General features: G+C 42.1%; 1 protein-coding gene across 3 annotated transcripts in view; it reads right to left on the bottom strand.

Annotated features, from left to right (window-relative positions):
- Positions 1-16,248, bottom strand: part of PDE4A (phosphodiesterase 4A) — a 272,456-nt gene that overhangs the window by 20,932 nt on the left and 235,276 nt on the right. For 2 of the 3 annotated variants that reach the window (XM_040414933.1, XM_040414934.1), the window contains exon 7: positions 5,339-5,432. In XM_040414933.1, the coding sequence (XP_040270867.1) occupies positions 5,339-5,432 (94 nt within the window). Of the gene's footprint in view, positions 1-5,338; positions 5,433-5,580; positions 5,655-16,248 lie in introns of those variants that run through there. The other variant, XM_040414935.1, reaches the window with a different exon arrangement.

Raw genomic sequence — 16,248 nt, 5'->3', positions numbered from 1 at the left:
GCTGTAGAGAACATAGTGGATGAAATACTTGTGGAATAGGAAGTCAAATCTCTTCTTTTTTTTTTTTGAGGAATGTTTATTCAGTTTACAACCCCTTTAAAAATCATGAAATAAATGAGCAGTAAGAATGGTAAGTGTACCTGATACATTTTCCAAACAGTGAAACATATTTACATTGTTTGAAAACAATGATCAGCTAAATGGCCTATATGTCTGTGGCCAGCTCGAGACCGAGTTGAAGATCATCAACTACCTGAGATTGGAGAAGTTCTGGCTCACAATCATCCAATGCATCCCAGAGGTTATGAGGTCAGGGCTTTGCAGCCGTTCGAGCAATAAAATTGTCTTTTTTTGTCCTTGCTTTGTGCACCGGGGCACAGTCATGCTGAAACAAGAGAAGGTCTTCCCCAAACTGTTCCCACAAAGTTAAAAGTGACAATTGTATAAAATGATTTGTACACTAGCAGTAACATTAGCTTCCAAAGGAGATAAGCGGCCAAACCTTGAGAAACAGCCTCCAACCATTGTCCCACCTCCACCAAATTTTACAATAGCCACTGTTCATTTTGGCAGGTCTCATTCTCCGTGTTTTTGCTAAACCCAGATTCATCCTTCCAACTGTAAGAGGTGATTCATCAATCAGAGAACACGTTCCCACTACTCAAGAGTCCAGTAACGACATCCTTTACAACACTCAATCCAAAGCCTAGCATTATACTTGGTGGTCTTAGGTTAGTATGCAGCTGCTCCACCATGAAAACCCATTTTATAAAGCTCCCGTTACACTGCTGATGTCACTTGAAGAGCAAGTATGGATCTCTGCTGTGAGTAATGCAGCAGAGGACATGCAAATGTTATGTGCTAAGCTTGGGAACTCGGTGGCCCCACTCTGAATTTGCACGGCTTGAGCTGATGTTACTCCTAGAAAGCTTACTACAATAACACTTACAGGTGACTGAGGTAGTTCTGAAATTTCAAAAACTGACTTGTGGCAAAGGTGGCTTACTAGGATAGGGCCACATTTAAGACACTGAGCTCTTCAGAGTACGTGGCTATGGGCTTGATTTTTATGCACCTGTTTACCATAGGTGTGGCTAAACCACCTGAACTCAGATTTTTTTTTTTAATACCTCCTTGCAAGAACTGATTCACACAACCATCTGTCGACCACATATGTGATCACAGATCTATTGTACTGTGAGTACAGTAAAATAGACCGACAATCAGATAGGAACTGACTGTATCTCATAAAACACTATGATGCAGTGAGTTCAGATCAGGGGAGCCACTGTTGGTCCGGGAGATGTGGCTAACATACAGACCAGGTTTCCTGGGCCAACCACGGTTATGTGAATCAGCCCTAAGGCTGTAGATATGGATCAGAGATGGTCCTCAGGAGGTCCACTACCAAGATCTCTACTAAATGCTATTGCAAAGGGGGATACATTGGCAGTGGCCAAGTGAGATATCAGGGCATTGTCATTTGTCCACAACAGTGTGGCTTTCTGAATTAGGGAATAGTCTGTGGCCCCTTCTCTTGGAAAGGACTTGAGACCACTTCCTAGAACACTTTTACTGATTCACTTCTTGTTGCCCGGACTGATGTTACAGATAAATGGTGATAACTACAGGATTCATCAGATTTGACGCTCACGTTTTCAGACCTGATCACACCAGGATGTTAAGTAGAAATAAACATGAAATATAAAGTCACTTTCTAAAGGTAGCCATACACATTAGTGTAAAAATCGACAATTTGAACTAATGCGATCGTTCATTGGGTGAAGCGTAACTACAAACTATTGTTTTTGCTAACCATCTGAAAAGAAGTCAGCAGTGTCTAAGATTTAAGATTTTTTGTTTGAAAAAAGATTGTTCGTGGTCAATAAATCTTTCTTTGAAAGAATGTCCCTAGAAAGATTCTTCAATCATCGTCCAGTTTCATTGGACAAGTATGGTCAGGATGAACAACTGTAACAGCCACTATGGCTGGTCCCGGAGAGAAAATTTCCATTACAGCAAGGACAAGATGATGACAAACTACAAGCAAGCAAACCAGCAGTGAATAGAAGATCAGGTACCTGTCACATGTATACTTACAGTACAGACCAAAAGTTTGGACACACCTCAATTAAAAGAGTTTTCTTTATTTTCATGACTATGAAGGCATCAAAACTATGAATTAACACATGTGGAATTATATACATAACAAACAAGTGTGAAACAATTGAAAATATGTCATTCTAGGTTCTTCAAAGTTGCCACCTTTTGCTTTGATTACTGCTTTGCACACTCTTGGCATTCTCTTGATGAGCTTCAAGAGGTAGTCCCCTGAAATGGTCTTCCAACAGTCTTGAAGGAGTTCCCAGAGATGCTTAGCACTTGTTGGCCCTTTTGCCTTCACTCTGCGGTCCAGCTCATCCCAAACCATCTCGATTGGGTTCAAGTCCAGTGACTGTGGAGGCCAGGTCATCTGGGGCAGCACCCCATCACTCTCCTTCATGGTCAAATAGCCCTTACTTTCAAAGTTTTCCCAATTTTTCGGCTGACTGACTGACCTTCATTTCTTAAAGTAATGATGGCCACTCGTTTTCTTTACTTAGCTGCCATAATACAAATTCTAACAGTCTATTCAGTAGGACTATCAGCTGTGTATCCACCTGACTTCTCCTCAACGCAACTGATGGTCCCAACCCCATTTATAAGGCAAGAAATCCAACTTATTAAACCTGACAGGGCACACCTGTGAAGTGAAAACCATTTCAGGGGACTACCTCTTGAAGCTCATCAAGAGAATGCCAAGAGTGTGCAAAGCAGTAATCAAAGCAAAAGGTGGCTACGTTGAAGAACCTAGAATATGACATATTTTCAGTTGTTTCACACTTGTTTGTTATGTATATAATTCCACATGTGTTAATTCATAGTTTTGATGCCTTCAGTGTGAATCTACAATTTTCATAGTCATGAAAATAAAGAAAACTCTTTGAATGAAGTGTGTCCAAACTTTTGGTCTGTACTGTAGGTAAATAACTTACGGTGGCCACACACAATAGAAGTAGGGTTAGACTGACCCAGAGTACCAGACGATACTCTCGTGTGCCCAGGCTCTGATACCATGGGCCCCAAAGATCCTGGAGAAAAAAAAAACTTTTTGCTGCCTATGAAGCCAATCACTTGCCCTTAGGGTCTAAAGAACCAAAGAACCCTGGTCCAACACTGGATAGAAGTAGATTCATGGCTGTACATCAGAAGCATTTCACAGATACGGCCATACACCTCTTAACAACTGTAATGGACATTATGGACTAATACTGCCCGTGCACATTAATTGAAACTGGGGCAATGGACGAAAGATATTTCTGGGAACATTCTTTTAAAGAAATATCTTTTGTCCACGAACAATCTGTCCTTGACCAAAAGCTCTTTCGTCCAAATTTCAGACAAAAATTTCAGACATCAGTCTGTCTGTCATCAGTTGGCTAAAAACATAGTTTGTTGTTACACTTCAACGAAAGTTTTGATCAACTTTAGACTTATTTCAACTTTAGAATATATTTGACCACCTTTACATACACCTTATGGACAAAAGTATTGGGACACACGTCAGTCATTGAATTCAGGTGTCTCATTCAGTCCCATTACCACAGGTGTATAAAATCCAGCCGATGGCCTTGCAATCTACCTTAAATACATTTGTGAAATAATAGCTCATTCACTGAATTCCAGTGCTGTCCTATAATGTCACTGTTGTCACTAGTCACTTTCTTCCTACATCTTCCACCATCACCTGTGAGTGGTATTATTATAAAATGGAAGGAACCACAGTAGCGGGATCGCCGAGTGCTGAGGAGCATAATGTATAAAAGTCACCAACTCTCTGCTGATTCCATAACTGCAGAGCCCAATCCTCCACTGGTATTAACATCAGCACAAAACCTGTGCTGTGCTGAAGCTTCATGGCATGGGTTTCCATGGTCGAGCAGCTGCATGCCAACCTTACATCACCAAGCACAATGCCAAGCGTCAGATGAAGTGGTGCAAAGAACGTCACCACTGGACTCTGGAGCAATGGGAACGTGTTCTGTAGGGTGGCAAATCACACTTCTCTATCTGGCAGTCACGATGGATGACTCTGGGTTTGGTGATCACCAAGAGAATGTTACCTGCCTGACTGCATTGTGCCAGCTGTAAAGGTGGTGGAGATGGAAGGTTGGCCTAAGTCCCTTAGTTCCAGTGAAGAGAAATCTTAATGCTTCAGCAAACCAAGACATTTCGGACAGTTATATGCTTCCACGTTTGTGGGAACAGTTTGGGGAAGGCCCTTTTCTGTTCCAACATCACTGTGCCCCAGTGCACAAAGCAAGCTCCAGAAAGGCATGGTTTAGTGTGGAAGAAATTGACTGGCTGCTCAGATTCCTGACCTCAAACCCATCTAACACCTTTGGGATGAACTAGAATGAAGATTGGAGCAAGACCCTCTCATCCAACATCGGAGTCTAACCTCACAAATGCTCTTCTGGATGAATAGGCAAAATTCCCATACACACTCCAAAATCTTGTAGAACGTCTTCCCAGAAGAGTGGAAGTTGAGAAGTGGGGACAAACTCCATATTAATGCCTATGGATTTAAAATGGGATGTCATAAAAGCTCCTCTAAGCTCATATAGGTGTAACGTGTAGTTTCCCAATATTTTTGTCCAGTATAGTGTATATACACGCTTAGCTCTGGGTAAATGCAAACCCTAAGATGAGAGTCACACTGGGCATCCTGCCCGTTATACCTTAGGGATGTGGTGCCAAAGTCTAATGTCATGTCTTCTGCTGATGGAATGTTCTCTGTGTGACCACAGGTGGGTGTATCTGAATTTCTCTGTAGTGCCCACTGCTTTCTCAAAAACCAACACACAATCATATTGCATAAAAGTCATTCTTGTGACAACCCTTCAAACCTCTTCTATAACACAAAGACCTAAAGAATCAACCAGGATCTCTCCTGCTAGATCTCAGAAGGTACACAGGAAATATCACCACTCAAGATCGGCTTATGACGCTGTAGGAAATGAATAACCATTGTAAAATCAACCATTCTCCACAAACTCCAAAACTGGAAACATGTCCGCTATATTTTCCAACTGATGCACCAATTAAATGTAGACAGTTACCAGAGTTGCCCTTTAGTTGGGGCAAAGATTCAGTCCTGTACCTAAAGACCATAGCCAAGGTAGAATAATTTGTTGGAACCTCACAGCAATCAGAGCAGATGCCCCAACACTGATTCTTACAAGAAGGCACCTGGAAATACATCACAATCAATAAACACGATGGAAGCATAACTCACCGAGAAAGGTGCTGGAAATATATTCTGAGACCTGGTTCCCGGAACGGCTCATCTCAGACAAGTGGGTCAGCTCACGGTTCAGCATTCTCTTGAACTGCGGGGGCAAGAATAAAGCATTGGGATTAAAGAAGTGAGAAAGAAGAAGCAACGTCTTGAGTTGAGCTAGTCAATAGGTAAAAAGTTATACCATGTACACACACTACATTTACAGAATCTGGCCTCCAGGTACAAGTGACTCCCACCTTGATGTATCCCCAGGACACAGAACGCAGGTAGTTGATATCCGGCATGCTGGCTGCTGTGTAGAGTGAGGGTCGTGATCACTTTACCTTCTCGGTCAGCTTCTCAGTCACTCTTCTTGCTAAAGACCCAGATTGCCAGCGAGTCATCATCGCCTCTATTCCCCCCACATTCATAGCATGTGTATACAGCCCGCTCGCTGTAGTCTCATCACCAGGTCTCCTACCCCTTTCCAGCTCTCACAACTTCTCTCTTAGACCCCGTTTATGGCTTTTATCTGAGAGGCCAGGCTGTCTTTTTGCTCTGACCCTCTCTTCTTATAGCTGAACCTTGTTCTTGTTCCTACAGACCACTGTCTGTCTTATAGGTCAGACTCTCTCTTTTCTGTGTAGAGACACCTCTCTTTTTCCTCACACTCTAGAGACTCTCATTTCCTAGACTTTCTTTTATTGTCGCTTAGACCCTCTAACCATCCAGGTCATTCCTCAGTCCTCCTTGTACAGATCCATGCCTCTCTTCTCATTCCTTTTCTCCCTCGTTTTCTCACCCCCCCCACCCCTGTCTCTTTCCTGTGGAGATCTCTGTCTTGTAACTTTCCCTTGTCTCTGTATTCTCGCACCCAAACTCTGCCTCTCTCCTCTTCTACGTCTCTTTTCTCATACTCTGCTCCCTTTGTATCTTCCTTACATACTCAACTCAAGACCCTTATTTCTCTGTATAGACCCCTTCCTCTTCCTTTCCTTATAAGAAAGTGTTTCCCCTTCTCCTTGTAGACATCTCGTTTTCTTGTGGATCTCTGTTCTTTGAGTCCAAGAAAAGCTGCAGTCTTTCCTTTTCCTGAAGTCTCCTGGTCCAGTGTCTTCGATTTCAGTGCTATGTTACTAGCTCCGTAGAGGTCTAAGATCCTTGATGGCTTATATGAAGTCCATTCATCCCAGATTCTCACAGAGCACAATCCCTCGCCTCCTACTATGACTGCTCCCTCTATCTGACACAAGCGGCCTTGTTTTCCCTCCCTCCTCACTCCCCTCCTGATGCCTCCTCCTATAGACTATAATGTCTGCTGCACCAGTCTCTAGTAACATAGGAGAGGATGGGAGGCCCTAACCCTGAACTACACAATATACATGTACAACCACGATACACTATATACAACACAACAATATGAGTAATACACTGAAAAAAATCATACTGCACTGTATAATGGTAGTATCTATACGCTGATAATAATCACACCGTATAATGGTAGTATCTATACACTGATAATAATCACACCGTATAATGGTAGTATCTATACACTGATAATACTCACACCGTATAATGGTAGTATCTATACGCTGATAATAATCACACCGTATAATGGTAGTATCTATACACTGATAATAATCACACCGTATAATGGTAGTATCTATACACTGATAATAATCACACTGTATAATGGTAGTATCTATACACTGATAATAATCACACCGTATAATGGTAGTATCTATACACTGATAATAATCACACCGTATAATGGTAGTATCTATACACTGATAATAATCACACCGTATAATGGTAGTATCTATACGCTGATAATAATCACACCATATAATGGTAGTATCTATACGCTGATAATAATCACACCGTATAATGGTAGTATCTATACACTGATAATAATCACACCGTATAATGGTAGTATCTATACGCTGATAATAATCACACTGTATAATGGTAGTATCTATACGCTGATAATAATCACACTGTATAATGGTAGTATCTATACGCTGATAATAATCACACCGTATAATGGTAGTATCTATACACTGATAATAATCATACTGTATAATAGTAGTATCTATACACTGATAATAATCACACCGTATAATGGTAGTATCTATACACTGATAATAATCACACCGTACAATGGTAATATCTATACACTGATAATAATCACACCGTACAATGGTAGTATCTATACACTGATAATAATCACACCGTATAATGGTGGTATCTATACACTGATAATAATCACACCGTATAATGGTAGTATCTATACACTGATAATAATCACACCGTATAATGGTAGTATCTATACACTGATAATAATCACACCGTATAATGGTAGTATCTATACACTGATAATAATCACACCGTATAATGGTAGTATCTATACACTGATAATAATCACACCGTATAATGGTAGTATCTATACACTGATAATAATCACACCGTATAATGGTAGTATCTATACACTGATAATAATCACACTGTATAATGGTAGTATCTATACACTGATAATAATCACACCGTATAATGGTAGTATCTATACACTGATAATAATCACACCGTATAATGGTAGTATCTATACACTGATAATAATCACACCGTATAATGGTAGTATCTATACACTGATAATAATCACACCGTATAATGGTAGTATCTATACACTGATAATAATCACACCGTATAATGGTAGTATCTATACACTGATAATAATCACACCGTACAATGGTAGTATCTATACACTGATAATAATCACACTGTATAATGGTAGTATCTATACACTGATAATAATTACACTGTATAATGGTAGTATCTATACACTGATAATAATCACACCGTATAATGGTAGTATCTATACACTGATAATAATCACACCGTATAATGGTAGTATCTATACACTGATAATAATCACACTGTATAATGGTAGTATCTATACACTGATAATAATCACACTGTATAATGGTAGTATCTATACGCTGATAATAATCACACCGTATAATGATAGTATCTATACACTGATAATAATCACACCGTATAATGGTAGTATCTATACACTGATAATAATCACACTGTATAATGGTAGTATCTATACGCTGATAATAATCACACTGTATAATGGTAGTATCTATACACTGATAATAATCACACCGTATAATGGGAGTATCTAGAATCACACCGTATAATGGTGAAGTGGTGGTATAGATAGCAAAAATATTTTTTAGATAGCAGAGTAGTAGACATTTTTGTGGCTGGCCATTAAATTGTAAATTTCTTATTCCTAAAACCAGATCACAAGGTCTGCCTAAACAAAAGCAGGGAAGAAGAACAATTCACACAGACCGGTACCCCCTCATAAAATCTGTTTCTGGCACAGACATTGGGAGGTCAAGCTGAGGATACCTTGACCTGCAGAATGGTTCATGTATAAAAACCCATACAGATGAATATTCATCAAAGAAATACTGGACCTAATCCATAACTTGGCAGTGTGTTTCTGAAGTTGGACTTAGGCCATTTACCTGCATCACCTGTATTAACATCACCTCAATCAAGGCTCTGTAAGATGCAGTAATTAAGGAACTCATCAAGTACTGCCTCTAACCCCTACATGTTTCATATGCACGTGTGCGGAACATTATGATGAGTTAGATGAAGGCAGTACGAAGTTGCTATGATGTCCAGAAGAAAGTATATCTTAGTGGACACATTTTGAGCCAAACCCTTTATTAAACTGACCTCATAAAACTCGGCCATTAAAAAGGACATGAACATACCCACTAGCCTTTCCATGACATCAGGAAGGGGGGCTAGTTGTGGAATCTACAGAGCTTAAGGTGTGTGTCCTTTTAGAAAATTGTCATTTCATTTCAAGTTCACTTTAATAAGAGCCTTCTTGTGTGCTAAACGATTCCACGACCTTAGAAGAAGTGTTATGTGTATTAACCCTGTGAATGCTAGAGAGCATACTGGGTTTGAGTGGGTAAATGTAAGTTACCTAGTTTAAGGCGTCTAAGGCTACTTTCACACTTGCGTTAGGAGCGGATCCATCTGGTGTCTGCACAGACGGATCTGCTCCTATAATGCAAACGCTTGCAGTTTTTTTTTTGTTCATGATAATTCAAACGGATCCGTTTTGACTTTACATTGAAAGTCAATGGGGGACGGATCCGTTTGAAAATTGAGCCATACTGTGTCATCTTCAAACGGATCCGTCCCCATTGACTTACATTGTAAGTCTGGACGGATCCGTTTGCCTCCACACGGCCAGGCGGACACCCGAACGCTGCAAGCTGTGTTCGGGTGTCCGCCTGCTGAGCGGAGCGGAGGCTGAACGCTGGCAGGCGGATGCATTCTGAGCGGATCCGCATCCACTCAGAATGCATTAGGGCAGTACGGATCCGTTCGGGGCTGCTTGTGAGCCCCTTCAAACGGAGCTCACAAGCGGACACCCGAACGCTAGTGTGAAAGTAGCCTTATACGACTAGTATGATCAAGTAGTGGCAGTTAATAGCCCTTAGATGTGGATTTCAGATAGCTAAAGGGCTCAAATTAGCAAAGTAGGAGTTTGACATTAAAATTTGGGTGACCATCTGAGCTCACATCCTGAGTCTAAGTCGTGATCCTGATAAATAGGTCCTCATGTGATCCACAAAAATGCGGATTGGATGTGGATCAAACATACAGTCATGTGCATGAGTCCTTATGCTGTCATCTTCATATTAAGAGCAATGGTTTTAAAGGTGTTCTTCACTCAGGCCAATAGAGGAGGATCTAAGTCCTTCCTCTAGGACGGAGGTCCTCAATCTTTTGTATGCTGTGAGACACATTCAACTTTCCTTGATGGTTGGGAGCAACAGGCAATTCAAAAAGAGAGGAGGGAAATGTTTCATGTAGCTCCCAAGCCACTGGCTGGGGACCACTGCTCTGGGACGTCTATATACTTTAACAGAATTTTGGTTTTCCTTTTGGGACATACTATAAAAAAGGGATATTCCTGCCTGAACTGATGATTTTGTTCTACGCAGCCCATTTATGACTTGGATCCTGAACCTCTGGTATGTGCACCTCATACATTTCACTTCTGCAGCAGGTGCTTGCAATGTCCTCATGGTATATATTTGAAAAGTGCAGCATATGAGGGTAATTTCATGTTTTCTTTTTTTTTTTAAATAGAGGGCACTTGGGCTCCAAGCATTGAAAAACATCTATTTAGATATCTCCCTAAATTTGAGCCAATGCTGAGACCACTGACATTTATATCTTATTTTTTCCACATTTGTTTGTTAGAGTATCTTTTTAGAGTATGGTGACTTTATAGGATTTCTCTCCTGAAGGTTTATTGTTTTTAATTTTTTTTTGTTTTTTTGGCGTCCATGAGGTTTCTCAACCTTCTGCGACCCTGACTCCTGGAATCCAAATCATTGACTACAGCTACTAGGGTTAGAACCCAGGCAGAATCCAGGAGCAAGAGCGGCTCTACTTTAGCCTTGGTGAGTGGAAGCCATTTACAGGGATCCAGAGAGTCGGAGAAAGGTTTATGGTGGGCTTTTCTGTGGACTGCACCCTTATCCAGGAGTAAAGACCACTCCAAAACAGGAGATATTTTTACAGGTAAGCTCACCCAGAAGAGAATGAGAGGTGCACAATGTGGTTCCAGTTGTGAAAATGCAGGGTACAGCATTGCTGGAGAGCCAGGATCAGAGCCCTGTCACCTCGGGTCAGAGAACATGACAAAACTCATGGAGGATGAGGTCATACACATAGACAATGAAGTCTTCTCGTATCATAATTCTTCATCAATTGTCACTAATTGGAACTTTTTTTTTTATGAACTATACGTTCCTGAGCATCCTCGAAGTTCAGAAGACTTTGCACTACAGCAACTATGAACTTTGCTGATGGTAAAGATATAAACAAGAAGGGGCGCTTGACAAATTCATTCAAGAAAAAAATATGACCTGGCTGAAATTTCTCTTTCTGGAAATACTAGGAGAACCACTTATTTGGATAAGAAGAAGAAATAAACTGAAAACAGTCAACAGATATACACAAGGTGGACAGATAAACATAGGGAACCTTCTATATGTCAAAAGTCTCAAAGAAGAAAAACATCTATTCTTCACCACAGTTTTGGTGACTATGGAAAAAGATGAAGGAACGTGTATACAAGAGAAAACGGCAAAGAATTAGAAGCGGATAAAGAAGATGTTGATGGACATGACAAAGAAGAAGAATCAGAACAGGACAAAGAAGATGAAAGGAGAAGATCAATTATGTAACTCTGTATTTAAATAGGGAATCTGTCACCAGCGACATCCCTACCCAAACTGCTTGCACAGACACATACAGCATCTCAAAAAAGTGAGTACACCCCTCACATTTTTGTAAATATTTTATTATATGTAAAGTAGTCAGTGCACAGCTTGTATAAGAGTGTAAATTTGCTGTGCCCTCAAAATAACTCACCACACAGCCATTAATGTCTAAACCGCTGGCAACAAAAGTGAGTACACCCCTAAGTGAACATGGCCAAATTGTGCCCAAAGTGTCAATATTTTATGTGGCCACCATTTTTTTCCAGCACTGCCTTAACTCTCTTGGGCGTCGAGTTCACTAGAGCTTCACAGGTTGCACTGGAATCCCCTTCCACTCCATGATGAGACCTTGCGCTCCTCCACCTTCTGTTTGAGGATGCCCCACAGATAATCAATAGGGTTTAGGTCTGGAGAAATACTTGGCCAGTCCAGCACCTTTACCCTCAGTTTCTACAGCAAGGCAGTGGTCGTCTTGCAGGTGTGTTTGGGGTCGTTATGTTGGAATACTGCCCTGCGGCCCAGTTTCTGATGGGAGGGGATCATGCTCTGCTTCAGCATGTCACAGGACATGTCGGCATTCATGGTTCCATCAATGACCTGTAGCTCTCCACAGTCGGCAGCACTCCTGCAGCCCCAGACCATGACATTCCCACCACCATGCTTGACTGCAGGCAGGACACACTTGTCTATGTACTCTTCACCTGGTTGCCGCCACACATACTTGACACCATCTGAACCAAATAAGTTTATTTATGTCTCATCAGACCCCAGGATATGGTTCCAGTAATCCATGTCCTTAGTCTGCTTGTCTTCAGAAAACTGTTTGCGGGCTTTCTTGTCAATCATCTTTAGTCTTTAGAAGAGGCTTCCTTCTGGGACGATATGCAGACCAATAGGAGGCAGTGTGGGGCGTATGGTCTGAGCACTGACAGGCTGACTCCCATCCCTTTAACCTCTGCAGCAATGCCGGCAGCACTCATACAACCTCTGGATAGGACGCTGAGCACGTGCACTCAACTTCTTTGGTCGACCCTGGCGAGGCCTGTTCTGAGTGGAACCTGTCTTGTTAAACTGCTGTATGGTCTTGGCCACCGTGCTGCGGCTCAGTGTCAGGGTGCTGGCGATCTTCTTATAGCCTCGGCCATCGTTATGTAGAGCAACAATTCTTTTTTTTTTTTTGGGATCCTTAGACATCCTTCTTTTTGGGATCCTTCTTTGCCGTGAGGAGCCATGTTGAACTTCCAGTGACCAGTATGAGAACGTGAGCGATAGCAGCAAATCTAACACACCTGAGACCTTGTAACACTAATGAGTTGCATGATACCGGGGAGGGAAAATGGGTAATTGGGCACAATTTGGCCTTTTTCACTTAGGGCTGTACTCACTTAGATCAAATATACGGTTGTGGGTCTGTTCAATATACTAATCACTGCCTGTACGAGACGCTAAAACATAAAATAATAATACTTTATTCTTAATTTCAGTTAAAAGAAGGATGGAACCCAGTTACAGGCCTATATATCTTTACTCCCGACACCCAAAAATTTAAATGATTGATGATGGGGTGCGTGGACCGGGAGAAATCAGGTGCTAGACAATGGCACCCGACATCACATCGAAAATTGAAGCACTCATATCTTTGGAAAACGACCCCTCTATCATTATCAAGCCCTCAGACAAAGGGGGTAACATAGTAATTATGGATGAAAAGGATTACATCCACATGTGTCAGACCATCCTAAATGATAAGCAATGTTACCGGGTCATCCCCTCTAATCCACTGCAAGAACACCACAAATTACAGGATATACTCAGCAAGGCCCTAAAAAAGCATCTCATTAGCCAGACTGATATACGTTACTGCCATCATATCCCAAACTAGCAAGGTACACAAATGGATAAGTCCTTTAAAGGGGAGACCAATTGTGGCGGGTATTGATAGTCTCACACACAATGTGGGTACTTATGTGGATGCCATTTTGCGCCCATTTGTCCTCTCTTTTCCATCGTATGTGCGGGATTCCATGGACATCGTAGAAAAAACTTGACGGTCTATACTTAGAGCCGGGAACATATGTGACAATCTTAGACGTAGAGGCCCTATACAGCAGCATCCCCATCACACGGGATGTGAGAAGATCAGCGACTCAATCAAAGAGGGAAACAACTTCACCCACACAATCAATTTGCATTATCCCTGCTCAAATTCATATTGGAGCACAACGTGTTCATGTTTGACCGTCGCCTCTTCCACCAGCTCAACGGTGTGGCCATGGGGAGCCTATGTGCCCCCACTTTTGCCAACCTATACCTGGGCTGATGGGAGAGAGAGAGATTGTGTTTGGGGAAGACATGAACAGATGGTCAGACCGTTATATCGAATATATATAGATTTTTTGGAAAGGCTCTAAGGAGGATTTTGTGAATTTTGTAGAAGCCTTGAACAAGAATGACTTAGGTCTCTTTTTCACGTTGGAAATACATGAGACTATGATTACATTCTTGGACCTACATATCATCAAGGAACCGAATGGTCAAGTGGTGACGGACTTATTCCGCAAACCAACCTCCACAAATAATCTATTGAGGTGGGATAGCTGGCATCCATTACCACTTAAACGTGGTATCCCAAAGGGACAATTTCTACGGATTCTACGCAATTGCTCGACTATATCTGATTTTCAAAGAGCTGCCAAAGATCTCACGAGCAGGTTCCAACGGCAGGGATACCCGCAACAGACACTAAAGTCCGCTTACCAACATGCACTGTGTAGCAACAGGGAATCACTACTGAACCCCAGAACGAAAGAAAAAACTGAAGGTCCAATTCGTATTGTGGGCATGTTTGACACCGCTAACCGGGAAGTGCGACAGGTACTGGAACAGTACTGGAGTATTTTGCAGGCAGATCTCGATATTGGACATCTTGTGGGGTCTGCTCCGTCCATTACATTTAGACGGGGGTCGCAATTTCCGTGATCATTTGGTACATAGCCTCTATGAACCATCTACCCCCCCGCACCTGGTTAGCGCATGGTCTCACAGGCACCTTTAAATGTGGGAACTGTGTAGCATGCGAATTCATTGGTACGGGTAAGTCATTCACGGGTATGTCAAATGACAAATCGGATGTCATACGTTCTTTCATTAACTGCAAAACTACAGGGATGATTTATCTGGTCTCCTGCAGCTGTGGAATGAAGTACGTTGGCAAGACAGTCCGTGAATTTAGACGGAGGATAGAGGAACACATAGGGGATATCAGAAATGAAAGAGAGACCCCTATCGCGCGACATGTCAATGTCACGGATGGTGTTACAGAAAACTTGAAGTCACAAATAAACATCAGGCTGACTTGATCCCAAACTAAGGAACAAATGGGTAAGCCCTATAAAAGCCCTAGAGCTCTCCCTTACTGCTCATGCAAAGATCTCTATGATAGATAATTGCATGCCCTCGTGCCTCGACTGTATGACGCCTGAACACCCTACAATAGTGAGGGGACACGACCACCGGCTCCCTGCACTTAATACGGAGGGAGTCAGGGTCACCTAGAATCAAGTCAGAAGAAACACACAAATAAAGGAACAGACTTATCTGAGGAACCAGCAGTTGCAGCTTCTAGCAGAGAGCACAATCCAGGAAGTAGTATAAACCACAAAGTGAGGCAGTATGGGAGGGGATATAAAGGGAGGCAATCAATGTGAATAGATGACAGCTGGGAGAAGGAAAAGAGATGCCAAAGTGAAACCAAAACAAAAGAACATCATGCAGGAGGTACAGAAGAACGTCTGTCAGAGCTTCTTAGAGATCTGGCGGTGACAGTACCCCTCCCTCTACGAGTGGACTCCGGACACTCAGGGCCCACCTTCTCAGGATGGGACCTATGGAAATCCCTGATAAGACGAGAGGCCTTAATGTCCGCCACATCCTCTCCTCAGGACCATAACCCTCACAATGAACGAGATACTGGAGAGAACCGCGGACAATGCGGGAATCCACAATCCTAGAGACCTGAAATTCAAGATTACCATCAACCACAATCGGAGGAGGAGACAAAGAGGAAGGTACAGTGGGTTGGACATAAGGTTTTAATAGGGACGTGAAAAACATTATGGATCTTCCAAGTCTGAGGAAGATCAAGACGGAAGGCAAGGGGATTGATGACGGACAAGATTTTGTAAGGCCCAATAAACCTAGGACCCAACTTCCAGGAGGGGACCTTCAGTTTGATATTTTTAGTAGACAACCACACCAAATCACCCACATTCAGGTCCGGACCAGGCACACGTCTCTTATTCGCCACACGCTTATATCTCTCACTCATGCTCTTTAGATTACCCTGAATCTTTTGCCAAATAGATGACAAAGACTAGGAAAATCTCTCCTCATCAGGTAAACCAGAAGACCCCTCTCCAGAGAATGTCCCAAACTGCGGATGAAACCCATATGCACCAAAAAATTGTGACTTATCCGAGGACTCCTGGCGACGGTTATTTAAAGCAAACTCAGCAAGGGACAAAAAAGAACACCAATCCTCCTGATTCTCTGCCACAAAACAGCGCAGATATGTCTCCAGATTCTGATTGA

Source organism: Bufo bufo, chromosome 1 (genome assembly GCF_905171765.1).
Source record: "Bufo bufo chromosome 1, aBufBuf1.1, whole genome shotgun sequence".
In the NCBI taxonomy this organism is placed as follows: domain Eukaryota; kingdom Metazoa; phylum Chordata; class Amphibia; order Anura; family Bufonidae; genus Bufo; species Bufo bufo.
The sequence above is the reverse complement of the archived record's forward strand: the minus strand, read 5'-3'. Positions and strand labels throughout refer to the sequence as shown.